The sequence below is a fragment of the Raphanus sativus genome, chromosome 9, assembly GCF_000801105.2.
Source record: "Raphanus sativus cultivar WK10039 chromosome 9, ASM80110v3, whole genome shotgun sequence".
In the NCBI taxonomy this organism is placed as follows: domain Eukaryota; kingdom Viridiplantae; phylum Streptophyta; class Magnoliopsida; order Brassicales; family Brassicaceae; genus Raphanus; species Raphanus sativus.
In genome coordinates, this window is record NC_079519.1 from 1009614 (window position 1) to 1027647 (window position 18034).

The 18034-nt window shown below is 35.3% G+C and overlaps 4 protein-coding genes across 5 annotated transcripts; 3 read left to right on the top strand and 1 right to left on the bottom strand.

Moving 5' to 3' along the window:
* The first annotated feature begins 899 nt into the window (after positions 1-899).
* LOC108824420 (uncharacterized) lies at positions 900-1906 on the top strand. The gene is made up of 2 exons (XM_018597845.2): positions 900-1176; positions 1251-1906. The coding sequence occupies exons 1-2, from the start codon at positions 970-972 to the stop codon at positions 1776-1778; spliced, it is 735 nt and encodes a 244-aa protein (XP_018453347.2). The 5' UTR covers positions 900-969; the 3' UTR covers positions 1779-1906.
* A 2051-nt stretch (positions 1907-3957) lies between these two features.
* Positions 3958-8278, top strand: LOC108828372 (nucleolar complex-associated protein 3). Of its 2 annotated transcripts, none has more exons than XM_018602037.2 (13): positions 3958-4166; positions 4416-4576; positions 4669-4865; positions 5080-5288; positions 5397-5499; positions 5584-5747; positions 5908-6046; positions 6296-6469; positions 6625-6761; positions 6874-7206; positions 7289-7428; positions 7497-7594; positions 7675-8278. In XM_018602037.2, exons 1-13 carry the CDS (start codon positions 4003-4005, stop codon positions 8134-8136), a joined length of 2481 nt encoding a protein of 826 aa, XP_018457539.2. In that variant the 5' UTR covers positions 3958-4002; the 3' UTR covers positions 8137-8278. The 2 variants fall into 2 exon arrangements, with proteins under 2 accessions (XP_018457539.2, XP_018457537.2); XM_018602035.2 differs by having other exon boundaries at positions 3960-4166; positions 6871-7206.
* Positions 8279-9552: 1274 nt separating this feature from the next.
* LOC108826263 (auxin-responsive protein SAUR40) lies at positions 9553-10162 on the bottom strand. Its single transcript, XM_018599652.2, has one exon. The coding sequence runs from the start codon at positions 10103-10105 to the stop codon at positions 9680-9682; it is 426 nt and encodes a 141-aa protein (XP_018455154.1). The 5' UTR covers positions 10106-10162; the 3' UTR covers positions 9553-9679.
* A 1238-nt stretch (positions 10163-11400) lies between these two features.
* LOC108826088 (protein WHAT'S THIS FACTOR 1 homolog, chloroplastic) lies at positions 11401-12750 on the top strand. Its single transcript, XM_018599462.2, has one exon. The coding sequence runs from the start codon at positions 11442-11444 to the stop codon at positions 12591-12593; it is 1152 nt and encodes a 383-aa protein (XP_018454964.1). The 5' UTR covers positions 11401-11441; the 3' UTR covers positions 12594-12750.
* The last annotated feature ends 5284 nt before the right edge of the window (positions 12751-18034 follow it).

An 18034-nucleotide genomic window follows, 5' to 3' on the forward strand; every position in this document is an offset into this window, starting at 1 on the left:
CATTAAATTTAAATGCTAGTCAATAATGGTACAACGATAAATGTAACCTCCTCATTAATACTGCATAGCTTCTACACCAGAGAGAAAGCAATGTAAATCAACTCTAAAAGAAAAAAATAAAAATCAAATTTGAACCAAAAATTGTAAAATATTGAATAATACTTCATTTTTCTACTATAAATTTATTCTTTTACTAACAATCTACTTTAAAATGAAGTAGCTAGCCAAATTAGTTATATACAATATCGATGTAAACTAGTTGATTAACATTAAGAATGGGAAATTAGGTCATATAACCACACAGATTAACTATGTCTAAAAAAGAACATAAATTCACTAATTACCTAAAAATAAAATCACTAGTTCTCTTCAGTGGTGGATCTAGAACAAGATCTGATCAGGAGTAAAACTATAAAATATTGTTCAAACTTTTGTAACTTCAAAAATTTAACATGGACAAATTGAAAAAATCTGACTAAAATTACATTAAAATTACAAACTTACGGTGGACATCTCCACTCATATTCTTTGTATATTCACCACTGCTTATCTTCTATTTTTTCTTCATTTTTTATAAAATTAATTTCTTTTTATTTTGGTTATTAGTTTATTACACAAATAAACCCATTGAAATTTTTGAATACTACATGCTAATATAGAGCCTAATTTCTCTTATTTTATTTATTGCAAATTAATAAAATATAAATATAAATGAAATTATAAATTTTATCAAACACATACGTAATATAAAATTCGAAATTTACAATAAATATTTAATATGAAACGTATTCAATAAATTACAGCAATCAATAAAAAATTTAAAACTGCATTAAATTTTCCTCTACAATCTTTATTTCTACACTTCGGCTCTCAAAATAATGACTCGTTCTATAAAACCCACTCTGCGTTTTTTACACACCTCCATTACCATTACTCTCTCTCCCTCTCTTCATTCCTCTCAATTCCGGTATGGCTGCTGACGTCAGCTCCCTCGTACGGTTACTAAACGGTTACAACGACGATCGAACGGTGACGAAAGAATCCTCCGGCGCGAAATCGGCGCCGATGACTCGCGATCTCCTCGGAAGCAGAGGAGGAGGAGGAGGTGATCGGTCACTAGAGCTCGACCTCGATCTTCAAGTCCCCACCGGATGGGAGAAACGTCTCGATCTCAAGGTTCGTTCTCTCTCTCTCCTCTCTCTCTCATCGAATGAATTACAGAGAGAATTGATTTTTTTTTTCTGAAACAGTCAGGGAAGGTTTATCTGCAACGATGCAACTCAACGAGCTCGTCGACGATAACAAACTCAGATCTATCATCATCCAATCAAACAGTACCAACGACGACAACGACGACGTTTCAGGATTTGAATTTCCCTCCGAATCCAACCAATCCTCATCACGCCAAGCCTCTGCTCAACCTCTTCGACGACACCTCCCCGGAGCTGAAGCTTCGTCCCTCCCATCCTCTCTCTCTATCGCCGAACCGTAATTTCCAGAGCGTATGCACGCTGGACAAGGTGAAATCGGCTCTGGAGAGAGCCGAGAGAGATCCGGTTACGTTCAGGAAACGGCAATCGCCGGACGATCATCTTCATCGTCGGACGGAGGCTGCGTCGCCGGTGGCGGCTGGGTGTCCTGGGTGTTTGAGCTACGTTCTGGTGATGAAGAACAACCCGAGGTGTCCGAGATGCGATACCGTTGTTTCTTTGCCTACGGATTCTTCTTCTTCTTCCATGAAGAAGAAGGTTAAGATTGATCTCAACATATCAATTTGAAACTTATGGGGGTTAACTGAAACATCTTTTATTCTTTGGGGGGTCTTGGTGATATGTTGTAAATGATAGATAAAAATTTGAAAAGAAAGACCCAAAAAAATTGATGCGATGGATTTTTGAGGGTGCTACAACTATTCTGTAAATGCGTTATGTTGAACAATTGGAAAAAATAATAATTACTACTGTAGGTAGAATTATTTAGAACAGGAAATATGGAACTTACGGATCAGAATATTTAATTATTTTAATTTTGGCTTTGCTATGCTATTAATTTCTACTTTGAATTTACACAAAGTCCATGCATGGTTGGTTGGACGATAGTTACATTCGTTGTATTTGTTCATCTAAATTCGTTTTGTCTTTTGTAGAAACACACACTTTCTGTTGTTGACAGTTCTGTTAATTCATTTATATACTCCACGCGTTATCAGAATGTAAATTTGTTTTACCAAAAGAATATGGCAGAAAAGATGGATTCTAACATTGATAAATTTAAATTTCAAAAGAAAGTAAATTCATTAATTTATTAGTGGTGTAAACTTATTAAAAATTGCTTATCATATATAATTAATACATTTTTTAATAAAGCGTTATGTTGTAAATATAAAAACATACTATTAGTATAGATGATCCCAATACTTCTTTGATCTGACTGGTTATGATATTCTATTAAAGGTAATACTAAAAAGAAAAGGATTTGAAGAGAATTGATTGACTACTAAATGAAACTATGAAGTGGTTTGCATGCATGATACCTTCAACAAACTCAAAAAACAGAAAATAGTATTCAAATGTGTGTTTGACGAAAACTGATTAAAGGCCAATTAAATGGGACAACTGTTCCATTTTAAGAGAATTTAATTTTGTAATACCTGTGTGGTTAAGTCTGGAGAATTTAATTTGATCATAAGGTCATTTAAAAGTATGCCGACCTAACTTCAACTGCTGAGGTCAACAGTGCACCCATTTTCGTATGAATCATCAATAACTGCAGCTAACGCATAATAAATCGCAGATAACTACTAAAAATATGAAAATTCAATACAATAACTTTAAAATAGAAAATATAGCATGTCAACGTAACGAAACGTAGTAATGCAATATGCATGTAGATGCATGGACTAAGGTCTTACGGTAGTATTTTATTACGGTCGACGAGTAGATGAGATTGATTAAAGACTTTATATAAAACCAGAGTGGGACCATAAATATTAATACTTCGTACGTAGCATAGTTTTGGCATTAACATTTCTGAATGTGTGGCATTTAAAGACTCTCCAGATACGTATAATATATAGTTTGATATTCGTCTTTATCCAAAATAAAATCTAGCGCAATTTTAGTTTTACAATAAAGATGTCAAAAATGTCGTCGTACGTCTACAGTTATGAAATTAGGTTTACGTCTATAACTAAATAAGTAAATAACAACACTATCTAGTTTTCAAAAAAAAAAAATAACAACACTATTGGTGTCATCTTCACCGAAAATCTGACAATATAATAGTCGTAGTTTCATGTAAATAAGCTACAATTTAAAATTATCTTTGTGGATTTAGATATTAGTATAATGAATGGAAAAAAACGAGAAAGAAAAAAAGAGAAAACTGCTAAGAAAGTCATCCTAATGGAAACGAATTCAATTAATTTGGACCGTGACATCTATTAAATTGTAATCAATGCTCCTGCTTACATTTATGAAATTTGTTTCCTTCCTTCACGAAAGCATTTAAAATCCACGTGTCAGTTTCTTGTTTCCTCCATTTATTGATTTTGGGTTTTTATGATTTCATCTTTGATTTTCATGCAAAACCCCCAAAAAACAATTATAGTATGGAAAATACAACTATTTTATACTCCTATTTTCTTGTGATTATCGTAGTACGTCAACCTCTGAAAATGCGGAAAATTACATTAATAATTAGTCTGTTGAAGAAAACATAGTGATTTCTGAAAATATAAATTAATTATTTTTTAATACCAAGTCGGTTTCTCAGCTGGAAACTAATCCACACACATAGAGACCACTTTGGGTCCATTTAAACTTAGTGCTACCAATAAATGGGCCTGGCCCAATGTCAAAACTGTTACATCTTCATATTATTATTTAACTATTCTCGCTCGTCGCACTTAAACCCTGAACCCTAATTTTCAATTTCACAAAAACCTACCTCTCCTCTCCTCTCCTCTCTTCTCTCTAGCTGCTGCTGAACAAACGAGGGATAATGGGGAAAAGTCGCCGCAAAGAGAAGGCAATACCTCCGCCGCAGCTTCCCCCGGAAGTAAGAGAAGAGGAGATTGAGTTTTCCGACGAGGATGTGAAGTTCGTCGAAGAGAACAAGGAATACGCCCGATTCGTCTCTCGAATTGACACCACTGCTATCAACAGGTGACGTATAGTTCCCTTCGAGATTGATTCTTCGTGCGTCTATTATTATTTTTGAATCTGTTGAGTTTTCCTCATTTTGATGACATCAGCGAGTGAAATTTCAGATTCATTCTATTGTTAGTGGTTTGCTTAGGTATAGTGTTCAATTTATATGTTCGGAAGCTATTAGCGAAAGAGGTCTTGTTTGTTATATACAGTGGTTGTATTCAAGCTGTGTGTTAGATGATATTTCGTTTTTCATTACGATAGGCAATGCGTTGGTGAAGCAAAGACAGTGGAGGATAAGTATGAGGAGGAGCGATCAAAGAAGAAGGTAAATCAAGAAGAGAAAGGGAGTAACGAGATCCAAGTGGATCCTGTTGATGTGCTCCCTGTCAAGACCTTAGATGGAAAACTCCACTATCGAACTGGTAATCGAGAAAAAACTATATTTTTCTCCTTGTTTTAGTGTCACAATCTTTGGATTCTTACCTGTACTGCTTGCGTGTTTGATATGGTTCAGTGACAAAGAAGTCGAAATTAGCTGAAGCAGACCCAGATGAGGCAGAAGAGGAGGATGTCCTGGAAGATGAACATATATTGAACAAATCTCAAAGGAGAGCAAAAGCGAAAAAGAGTAAGAAAGATGCAAAGAAACAGGAGAAGGAAGTGCTTGAAGAGATTATACAAGAGGAAGAAACACCCCAAGCAGCAGTTCTGGTGATTGCCTGTTTTTAGTTTCTCTAATTTTTCTCCATAATATTAAGTTGCTAAAAGTTTTAATTTTTCATTCTTTTTACATGCTTAATGTGCATCATTCTTGATAGCTTTCTGCATCTTGACCTTGATAATACCTGTCCATTAAAAAAAGCGAAATCACCTTGTGGTTTCTTTTATCATTTCTTAACATGTGAAGGACTTTTTGTTTTGTCAGGCGGAAGTGAAAGAAGAACTATCTGCTGAAGAGACGTTTGAAAATAAGAAAAACAGACTTGCAGAGTTGGGAATGCTACTACTTTCTGATCCAGAGGCTAACATAAGATCCTTGAAGGCAATGTTAGACATCTCCAAAGATGAAAATGCAAAGATAGTGAAACTCTGCTTGTTATCTGTGTTGGCCGTATTTAAAGATATTATTCCTGGGTAATTTTTATCCATTTCTTTCTCACACTTTTTTTTTGTTAATCAGTCTTTTAGTTCTCCCCCTCTATGATTTGGAATTGACATCTTTTAATTTGTTGGTGGTGCCAGCTATCGGATTAGACTTCCTACGGACAAAGAGCTCGAGATGAAGGTCTCAAAGGATGTAAAGAAAACACGATTCTTTGAGTCAACTTTATTAAAAGCATACAAGGTATGCATATCGATTATATTTGATACTTCATTCCTCTGAATATATTTCTAACACATTTGCCTTTGCTGCTGATGTCCTTAACAGTCATATCTGCAGAAGTTGATGGCCTTTGAAAGGCAGCCAGTATATAACCAAGTTGCCAATCGGTGCATTTGTACATTGCTGGATGCGAAACCTCACTTCAACTACCGTGATAACCTGTTAACTGCTGTTGTCAGGAATATTAGCTCCCCAGACGAAGTCGTAAGGTCCTGGTTGTTCTAACTCTTTTTCAGAGATCTTGAATGATTTTCTTGGATTATAACCCATAGTAGAAGTGTTAATATCCCTTTTGTCATAGTCATTTCATTTTACTGCATCTATTTGGTTCCTATCAGACTCACTTGGTGCGCATGGTTGTGTTTGCAGGAGACTTTGTTGCACTACTATTAGGTCTCTTTTCTCCAATGAAGGGAAACATGGCGGTGAGCTGACTGTGCAAGCTGTACGCTTGATTGCTGATCAAGTCAAATCTCAAAATTGCCAACTTCATCCTAACTCTATTGAGGTATGCCCATTGGTCTTATTTCAACACTCTAGGAACTACACATTTATGCATCATTTAATTGGGTAGAGGTGCAAGAACTGCTCCTGATGTGAAAAGGCTAGATCTCGAAATGATCATTTTCAGTTGAAAACATCTCGTAAGACTAATACAAGGCGTGTAATTAGTGGGATAGTATTCTCCAAGAACAATCTAGTTATATTTTCTTATCTCTTTTGTCATTTATTTAACCTTGGTTTTATCCGTCTTTAGGTGTTCATGTCCATACGCTTCGACGAGGATATCGGGAAGCGTGACAGAGAGGAAGCCAATAAGAAGAAATTTAAGAAAAATGATAAGAGAAATAACCAAGAGGAGCAAAACCAAGTGCAGGAAAACGAGAGGAAGAAATCCAAGCGAGAAATGATGTCTAAGATCAGAGATGAGGTAGTTTACTTTCCTTTTCCTTTTGTGCAATAGATATGTAGGTGTGAAATTTGAGGTTTGCTATTGTTTTCCCTCGTTTACGACCATAACATCAGAAGTTCCCGGTCTTACTGTTCCTTTGATCTAAAGTGGTATCTTTTGATGACTTTTTTCAGGTTAATGCTGATTACAAGGGAGTTACCTATGAACCAGATGCTATGGAGCGGCGAAAGATGCAGACGGAGACACTATCTGCTGTTTTTGAGACTTACTTCCGTATCCTGAGAAAAACAATGTATTCAATTGGCGAAAGGTACTTCCATAGATTTATAAATTAGTTCTAGTAAGGCTTTACAGTCACAGATAACTAGATAGCGCTTTGTGTGTGTTGTTTTTGACGTTGTCACTTTGACTAATTGCAGCAGCACAGAAGAAGACGACACAACTTTGAATCCTAACGCCTTCGGTCCGCACCCTTTGCTCGCTCCATGCTTGGATGGGTTGGCGAAATTCACTCAACAATTGGACTTGGACTACATCGGAGATCTCATGAACTATCTAAAGAAGCTTGCGTCTAGCAGTAGCGTCTCCACCGACTCAAAGAAGAAAAACTCGAAACTGCTGACAGTATCTGAACGCCTGAGGTGTTGCCTTGTCGCATTCAAAGTCATGAGGAGCAACTTAAACGCCTTGAACGTTGACTTGCAAGACTTCTTTGTCCAGCTTTACAACCTCCTTCTCGAGTACCGCCCTGGAAGGTTTGTTATATAACTTTTTCAACCCGCGGAATAAGCTTGAATCTAGTTGACTCTTAAGACGCCTTTTGTGAATGTTTAACAGAGATTCAGGTGAAGTGTTGGCCGAGTCTCTGAAGATAATGCTGTGCGACGACAGGCACCAAGACATGCAGAAAGCAGCTGCGTTTGTAAAACGTTTAGCCACATTCGCGCTATGCTTCGGCTGTGCTGAGTCTATGTCAGGTAACAAACATCACTAAACACATTCATTCATCCTCAAACCCGTTTCTCACTCTGCAAATCTGTTACAGCGCTTGTCACATTGAAAATTCTCCTCCAGAGAAACGTCAAATGCAGAAACCTTCTAGAGAACGATGCTGGAGGCGGCTCTGTTTCCGGTTCAATCGCAGTACGTCACAGATCATTACACTCTCATATTAAATACAAATTTACTTTCTGAAATATTTATACAAATATCTCAATCTGCAGAAGTATCAGCCATACGCAACAGATCCTAACCTAAGCGGGGCTTTCGCATCAGTGCTATGGGAACTCAACCTCTTGACCAAACACTATCATCCAGCGATCTCAACGATGGCTGGAACAATCTCCAACATGAACACTTCTCAAAACCAAACGTTTCTCTCTGCAGTGACTCCGCAGCAAGCGTTTGCAGATTACTCTCTTCAGAAGGAATCGTTTGAGCCTAAGAGCGAGTCTCGGAAGCTGAACAACAAACGGAAACGTGAGAGTGGCGGTGAAGATGTTCCTGAAATCGACATGGGTGAGCTCAGGAAGAAGCTGAAAGAGAATTTTACCATTCTGCGAGGCATTAAAGAGGACGAGAGGGTGAGAATGGAGTTTGAGTTTCGGAAGAAGAATCCAACGAAGAAACAGAGTAACGTGGCAAAGAAGAAACCGAAGAGCCCTAAGTCCAAGAAGAGAATTTGAAAAACCATTTTTTCTTTTAATGTTATCGTTTAAATTTTTGTTCAAACTAGTTTTGAGAATGGTTTTGTTGAAGTGGATTTTCAGTACTTCTCTATATAATATTTTAGTAATAAATTCTATTAGTTTGTTTTCTTTCCCTAAATTCAGAGCCACTTTGGTAATCATGGAATCTTGTAAATAATTAAAGGTAATCATGGTTTTGTTGAAATTACGATCATTCCAGTTCATCTAATTAAAAACTCGCTTAGTACGTCGTACCAACGTTGTATAAAATTGGAACACTCGGACAAAACAGTACATGTGCTTTAGAGTTTAAAAGATACGCGATATCATCCTTTTAACCACACATAGGTCGCCACATCTCTAAACCGTGTACCTTGAACAGAATTGTTAATCTCACCAAATATATGCTGTAATCTGTGAACAGAGAAGCAAATTGTTTCCCACGAAGAGTCCAGCCGTACAACGGTACATGCAAGATATGGCCATGTGAGAACATTTTATCCTAGTCTTAAAAATAATCTTAATAAATCGTCTGTGATAGTCATTATTTCAGATCCTAAGTTTCATTTAGCTATTTCTTTTTCTCTTTCAACCGACAAAACGAATTGAAATGGATGTTACATTACATTGTCGAGAGCATTGCGTGACATATTCATGTTGCTGAATTCTTAAAAATACATCCATCTTGTGTTTGAAAGTGATACATATTTTATAACTTTCAGACATATTAATAAAATATATTAAATCTAGATTCAATATGCATAATTTTGAATCAATAAAAATAGAATGATTACAATTTATTTTGTTGATATTTACAATTAATTATTATCATTTGATAAAACATACATTAAAAATAAAATGTAATTTTTTGAAGCTTTAAAAAAAAAAAGAAACTTGCATTTTTCTGAAACAGAAGGAGTACAAATTAATGTAGGTCACTGTCTCACTATTTACATAAGAAGTTGATATAACATTTGGTCATGTTATTATTCCAAATTTCAAAAGGTTAACGTACAAGATATAAATATATTATAGCCTGTCTGATTCTCTGAAATCAATATCCACTTGATTAGTTATATGACTACTTAGTATATAATTATTTAGTTATATATAATAAACAAATACTTTCAATTTATTTAAAATTGTATGACTCACATCTGATTATTTTTAATCAATTTATTGGGGGAAATGTTAGGTGCTGGGAATATATCATGGCAGTATAATCAACATCTTTATCATTTATTAATCAATTCCTTTGAGACTTAATTTCTTTTTAAAATGATTAGTTTTAATTGTTAAACTATACTACAATGGATAACTCACGTTTTGATTGAATAAGTGATGATTAATGTTTTCGTCACTTTAGCTTAAGTCTCTAATTTTATTTATCCAATTAAAAGCCATTTGGAGACGAAACCGAAAATACACTTCTCATTCTCAATCACCAAGAAAATGTTCCTTTGATCAGTACAATAAAAGGAGAAGATCAAACAAAAATGGCCTTGGCATATATATAAATATCAAGAAACACAACCATTAGCTACTCTGTAATTAACCACAGAGACACATCTTCGCCGGATAACAATGAAACAAGCTCCGGCACATCATGAGACTGAGAGGTTCCAGATCGGAGAGCCTCAGCGACTTTCTCAAACACGAATACGTTACATGGGATATGAAGAACACCTTTCTGAGCGTAACCATACTCCTGAGCAGATCGGTTAAGCAAACCGACGAACACAGGGTGGTTAAGCAACTCAGCACTCACCAAGAATCGCTCCATCTTCTCTCCGACGTTAACCGGTACAAGACCTGAAGGGATACTCGACGCGACGGTTGCTCGTTTAACCAACGTTGGGTGATGAACATCGCAGCAGAGAATCTGGTTGCAGCGAAACGAGTGGGAGGAAGAGGAGAAGGAGGAGGAGTCGGCGACTTGTGAGAAGCGGTGAAGCAGAGACTTCATGTTTGGTTTCAGACAATGGATAGAGAGAAACAGACAAGTATATGCGAATGTTTGGTTAATGGTTTATAAGAGAGAGTTAAGCGCACACACAGAGACAGAGACGGTACATGATTGGTGGGACATTCATTTATTTTATTTAAAAAGAATTTCGATGTATATTAAGTATTATTTGATTTGGGATGAATTAGAAAAAGGTATTAAATCTATTTCATACGTATACTTGTTCAAGAAAAGAGTCTTGGTCAATTTCAAATTAATTTTGTTGTTATATACAAAGAGCATTTCACTAAATTTAGATAAATTTCTTAAACTAAGAACCAATCGCATTTTAAAAAAAGATTCAAGCATTTCTTCATTTGCATTGGTCAGTCAAATTACTACTCTACAATAAAGGAATGTCATTTTAACATATTTTACACATATTAGCGATATATAGTCCGATTATATATATTATTAGTATGTTAAGAAAAATGTTTGCTCTAATTAATCAACTGAATATAATTTATTAGTTCAACATAGATAACATTATGAAACGAAAAGAATATAAATTGATATAAAACTGTGGGAGTATAAATTATCAAAATAAAAGTGATGTAAAACTTAATTTCTCTACTTTTTAGTGATATCAGAGAACTAATACATACGTATTTGATAACATAATGAATTGGTGTATTTGCTTTCTTGTCATAGATACACAAATCCCTTAATTTTCTATATCAATTATTCTTGTTATTAAATCTGAAAACTCAAAAACTCCAAATTCAAATCGGAACTTTAAATGAAAACGATTTCCAGCGACGGCGAAGACGATTTCCGATGATAACAGTTGAGAACTTAAATGCTTATTTTCCTCTGCATAAGTATGTGCTTGTCTTCCTCTTCAGCTCTAGTCTGCAGGTTTGTGTTTCTCTTCCTCAAGCTTCCCCAAGTTGACTTCTGATTCAAGATTTCGTGGCTTCCTATTGATCATAGGCTTTGTTTTCATGTTCTAAGACTTTTTCTACTGTTTCTTAAGATATCAGGAAGCGTGTAGGCTTACAAAGTTACAATCACTCCTCTCCGACAAGCTAAAAAAGGAGCGCAAATTTAAACCATCCGGCCCATTGGGCTGGTTTATAAATAGCTCAACGGGTCCAATCAATTGCAAATTATCTTTTCTTTTTACTGGATCACCTAAGTGGGCTGACTTATACATAGCACGTCGGGCCTGAGTTTGTATTTATTTTTCTTTTGGCGTGTGTAATATTTTTTTTTTATAATCGAGTTGTAGCCAGTAGGTGTTGTGTAACTTGTGTTGTTCTGTACTTCGGATTGTGCACATAAAGTGTTCGATAAAATGTCTAAACCATCACCATACAGAAGATATTTGATTACTTCCGGTCTGAACCAGTTTTTGAAAAAGAGCATGTTGGAGGAATCGCAATGTACCTATGTCCAGGTGAGACACAAGTCGGGTGGAGGATTTAGACCGAAGAAGAAAGTGTACCACAGAGTTCACGAGCTTGATAAAGCCATTGACCTGAAGAAGAAGCCAGCTCTTATACTCCAACTCAAATCCATGATCCAAACGCAGAAATATGGAAGCATTCTTCTAAGGGATCTCGAGAAGCATGTTGGGTTTGTCCAGAAATGGAACTTAATGGCTGCCATTGAGAAGTACCCTTCGATATTCCACGTTGGAGGTGGGAACAGAGAGCCTCCTTTCGTTATGCTGACTGAGAAAGCTAAGAAGATTGCAGATGAAGAAGGTGAAGCTGTAGAGTCAATGGAACCTATTCTCGTTGACAATCTCAGGAAGCTGCTGATGATGTCTGTTGATTGCAGAGTGCCTCTGGAGAAGGTTGAGTTTATTCAGTCTGCAATGGGTTTGCCTCATGACTTTAAGAGTAACTTGATCCCCAAGTATCCAGATTTTTTCTCTTTGAAGGTTGTTAATGGTAAAGTCCATCTCGTGTTAGAGAACTGGGATTCTTCACTGGCTATCACCGCAAGGGAAGATAGGTTGGCCCGTGAAGGAGTTCTCGAGAACAGAAAGAAGGTTAGGATCACAAAGGATGGTAACTTCTTGGGACCAAACGCGTTTAGGGTTTCGTTTCCTCCTGGCTTTAGGCCTAACGCGAGTTATCTAGAGGAGTTCGAGAAGTGGCAGAAGATGGAGTTTCCATCTCCTTACCTAAACGCGAGAAGATTTGATGTTGCGGATCCCAGAGCTAGGAAACGAGTCGTAGCCCTGCTTCACGAGCTGCTCAGTTTAACGATGGAGAAGAGAGTGACGTGTGCTCAGCTTGACGCGTTTCACTCGGAGTATTTGCTTCCGTCGAGACTAATACTTTGCTTGATAAAGCATCAGGGAATCTTCTACATTACTAACAAAGGAGCCAGAGGTACAGTCTTTCTCAAAGAGGCTTATGCTGGTTCTAGTTTGATCGAGAAGTGCCCTTTATTATTGTTCCAAGAGAGATTTGTTGCACTCTGTGGTCGGAGATAAGTGAATAATGTATGTAATGAAACGCAGACTTCAAGTGTTATCTCTTGATGTTACATCAAAACCAGAGACATAAGATTTAGTCTAAGGGCTTTGAAAATTAGAAGCATTTTGATGTATCCTTTCTTTTTACATTCCATTGTCTTTTTTTTGGTTTGTTTAAACCCCGAAAAATGGAAACGTCTCTCTGTATATTCAAATGGACCGTAAGCAATGGATCCATATCCGCGTGGTCACATTCCAGTATGTAATGTGTAATGGGATGCTTTCAAACCCATGTTGCTTAGCAAACCAAAACTTGCATGCCACTTGATCATTATCGCGTGGTTGAGTAGTACTACTTGTTCAAGATATTATTGACTTGTCTCCAAGAACCAGAACGTAAATAATACTATATGTTTGATTGAGAATGCTATCTTGATGAAAGCTATAACGTGTCATACCGCTAACAATATGGTACCAAGGGAGATGTGACTGTGTACTGTGAATGTGATTATGAAACAATCTTGTCCATGTGGAGGTTGTTGTGTATTATAAATGACACTTGTTTTTTTCTCAGTGTACACGACTCTCTTGATTTGTTTTCTTGAGAAAACGATAAGGGGAAGAATCTTCTATGTGTTTACACACACACACACACGAAGGAACATTTATTTTTTTGAATGCAAGAGAAGGGGGTCCAGAAACTCATGTGGCTTTGTGAAGAGCATCATGAGAAGAAAAAAAGAGCCAAAGGGAAGGACAATTTAAGTCGCACTCCACACTCCCCATTTGAGACCTGAGAACAAAAAGGTCAGTGTTTTTCATTATTAGACCACAGAGTTGCACAGTACACGAACCAAAAGACCCGTCTCGTTCATTTTTGCTGGCCCTGTTTTTTGTTTTTGTGAAGATAGATAATAAACAAACAAAACTCTCTTTCTCATGGTAATAGGCTGCTGATAAATCAGTTTTTACTTTTACGGATAAAGACTAATAATAAAACACTTGGTTTCTCGTGATAAACCGCATAGTTAGTTGTCTGTTTATGTCCTTTAGTTAGGTGCGTGTCTTGTTTGAACATGTTAACTAACCTATATATAGTTGAAACCTATCCATTTGCAATCCAGAGTCAGATTCTTCCTTTCTTTCTTGAAACTTTAAACAAGTTAATGGATTCATGTCCTTGTCATTTTGGCATCTTCATCACCAAATGAAGGGTACACAATTCAAAGCATAAAGGACAAAATCTTGAGGTTGATTGAAGCATCAAGAATCAACTAAACACACCTCTCTCTAATAATATATATATATATATATATTTTTTGTTCTCTTTTCTACATTTTTTCCCTGATAAAGCCAAATCACAGACCAAACTTAAGGATCGTCCATTAACATCTCAACGTATCAACCACGAATTGGAATTGATACGCTGATGTTGCATTTGATTATACAGAAAACTACTGACAAAGACTTATAACCACATTGTGATATTTGAATTTTTCTTATTCTAAGCAGGTTCTCTATTGATTGATCTTGGAAAACTTGTCTGGTACACAGACAAAGACGTGGTGTTTCTTTAAAACCAAGGGGGAGAGCCATGCCCCAGTTAGATACTTTTAAGATGATGATGATGATGCATTATAAACAACTTGACACATAAAAGATCAAACTTTAGGGGGTATCATATTCATGTATGGAAGGTTTTGATATCTTGGGGACAAAAACTCTTATGGTCCATTATTTTGTACAGTGGTGAGTGGTCCTACTACAGTCCCAACCATTTTTTTCTGTGAATTATGTGTACTGTTTTGGACAGAAGAACACATCATGCAATCACCCAATATTATTTTCCTTCATTGTTTGGTCCAATCTCTCTCTCAATTTCCTTTTGAAAAATCGTTTTCAGCATTTTTTCAAAACCCCAAAAATCTAATTCAGTGATCAATTAATATCCAAGTACATATTCCTGAAGTATTTACATTTCTTCTTCTGTGTTAGTTATTAGATCTTAACTTTAATGCATCTTCTTGTATTGGTCAAGTTATATGCCATTACCAACTAATTCCATGATTGTGTTAATAAGTGCTGCTTTGTGGTCATTACTCGGTGTTGATTAAATGAATAAAGATGCTATCTTGAGCCTAAATCTCCTCATGCATGTCTGTTTCTTTTTTACTGTTAGACATTTGCTATTTTCAAAATGTAGATCATAGACATTTTACCAAACTTTTGATTCTCCATTTTTCTCTTTTCTTTTAATTGTTTCTTAATACCCACATCAGCACTTTAGTTATCTTTTCCCTAACAAAAGATCTTTTTATTCCATTGACATAGTCCAATCTGGTTTCCATGATATCTATCCACATGAAAAAGAAGAGGACTTTCATGTATACATTAACATAGAACTAGCACATGTATACATAAACTTTATATAAACCTATTACATCTTGGATATGATATCTGCCCACTAACCCCAACCAAACTACATAAATGATTTGGGTAGTTGGGTTTCTTTCTCTTCTTTTAAAATTAATTTCTCTTCTTTTCTTAGACTTTGGGATATGTATGGGCACCTAATATAGACAATAAACAACTGTTACAAACACTTTCCTAGACACTTTTCTCTGTTCAAGAGTGAAAAAAGAGTATCCATGAATAGTAGTTAATAGTTGTGGGGGGTATCAGAGTGTGTGAGAGATAGATTGCAATGATTTTGCTATATTCTATAGGTATTCAGATGGGTCTATAACTCATACTACCACTCTTTCATATCTTTTCTTATTCCATCATCAAAATCAAGTTCCAAGTTTTGTTGTAACTCGCACCAAAAAAAAAAGTTTTGTAACTTATAATAACATTATAGAATCTGACATAAATTCTGCACACAAAAAAAACAATAGGAGGAACATATGTGCAGGTCTATTGTGATCATAATCATATATATTTTCTGTGATATTTGAATATATGTAAAAAGAATACAAAAAGGGAAACACTTTGAGGTCTAAATCTAATTCACATGAGCTTTGCAGTGTTGTGGTTCAGTGGGATATGACTGATTGTTAACACTATTTTTCTTTTTATAATTCTTTCTAAATTATTCATCTTTTGAAATTGGATGGTACTAATGATGAGAAATAAACAAATGTCTTGTGGCTTTTTCTGCAGTGCTTTCAGAATACTTCACACCAAATCCACTCAGTATAAAGAGCCAAAAAAAGAAAGAAAGAGAAAAATGTCATTTTTCTTCTTTGGCATTTGGTAAATTGGTAGGTCATTGATATTCGCACGTAAAAGAAGAAGAAGAAAAAGAAAAATGCTCCTAGTGCTTGTATAGATTTTAAGATTGATCTCTTTATGTTTGCGTTTACCAAATCCTATCTCTCTTCAAGTTTAATATATCGTTTGGCAATGTAATTTTTTCAAAGAAGTGATAGATAATCTAAGTAATCTATTATCGATGGAGGTCTACAATTTGTTTACAATTACTAGTTTAGACCTTAATATACAAAAGACCAACCTCTGAAAATTAAAAGTCAATTGAGAAAATGGTTGATTTGTGGGTACTCTTCGCTTTGAAAATTTGAATTTATCTGTTATATCTATAGTGGGATTTTGTGATTCTGATTCACGTCATTGACAACAAGAGAGGAGTGTTAAAAGGCTAAAAGAGGTGACAAATGTTTTTGTTCCCATTTGGGCTCATTTATTCATAGTTATGCAGTCAAATCACATTGATGGCCTAGGGGTGAAAACTGATAAGTGGGGGCCAATCCCCAAAAATAAGCATACAATTGCTAATTTAACTTTATTAATTTAAATATATTCTTAGGACAAAGAACAAAAAAAGGCAAAAGCTACTATAATCAATAGGGTAGTGAGTGAGGTTGGACCATTTCATGAGTGCCCCCTTTCACAAGGTAATCTATAAAGTTTTTAGTGTTCCCCATCATGACCCCTCTTAGCAACTATATCTCAACTTTAATTATTCCCAAAGACATTTTGATGTAATCTACAATCTTCAATATAATAAGATCATGCTGTATGTAGTCCACTATGCACATTTATGTATATGTACTGGGAATAAAACCGTCTAGTTTAGTGGATGTTGCACTTCTAAAGATGATTTTTGATTTAATCATATATCTAACTAGCTATATATTAGTTATTTGCATTATTAAACTCACATGATGCTTGTATGTTTCCACGGTTTATTATAAAGATTCCCATATACATAGTTAACTTGAAATTGCCTTTTTCATATTGACTTTTGTTACATACTATGGATAAAGTTGAATTGGCATTTGAACTGAATTGTTTCCTTAAAATTTGCTAATGAAATGTTTAAAAGTTGCTTTACAATAAATCAAACACAGGATAAAAACGTCAGTGAGCTGTGATTTCACAGCAAAAACGATCATTGCAACTTCTTTATTCATCATTCAACCATATGTTATTTCTTTCTTATGCCATATGAAACCTAAACGGTGAACGTTTTATGGGATGAGAAGTTGATTATACAGAAATCAAATAGTATTGTTTTACAGTTCCAAACAGTTAATATCAAAATCGTAACTTCCAGAGTAATATTTAAACAAAATTAATTTTAAAATAAATAGAGAAACCCCACTAAAACTGAAAATCTGGATAAATTAATGGGTGTAAATAAAAAATTATATCTAAAATAGAAGTGGACAAGTTGAATGACACAAACCCTAACACCACAACATTTGCATATCCCATCACTTTACACCAAGTCTTCCCACTTTTGCTTCGTTTGTTTCGCTTATACACACATTATTTAAATAAAAGCATAACCGTAGGGAAATGGTCCTTAGATTCATCAAAAGTTTCCAAATTTCCAAATAATAAAGCAATTTATATAAACATCAATCGGTCAAGCGTCATTCTCTTTGTTTTTGTTCTTGACTCATTTGTTGCTTAGTCTGTACGTGACGTTTGGTTCCTTTCACATAATCTTATCTCCATTTTGAATATTACAATAATGGGTAACAAAACTCTTAAATCACGGGTTGTCCATATATATATAAGAGTTCACAACTCGATGGAGCAGTCACTTGTATAACAATACCATACAAGACAAACTGTTACATGCTAATGTAGGAATCTATGCAGGGATGTATATCGTTCTTCGATGTTTTAACTAGATTTCTATTTCGAAGCATGCAACAAATACAAACAGTAGCTCACATGTTAATGTTTAAGTGCAAAAATATTATGTTACAATATTGATAGTGGAAGATTTTAACCAACTATAGATTAAAGATTTTCATTTTGTTAACTTTCGGCCATAGATAAAAGCATATTAGTTCTGTCTAACTTAACGTGTATCCTCTCTTTTTGAAAATAGTGTGAAAGACTTGTTAATAAAACGAGTAGATAATATTGAACGTTTCAAAATGTCATGATTTAGAATATTGCACCTCCATTGGATGATCCGCATG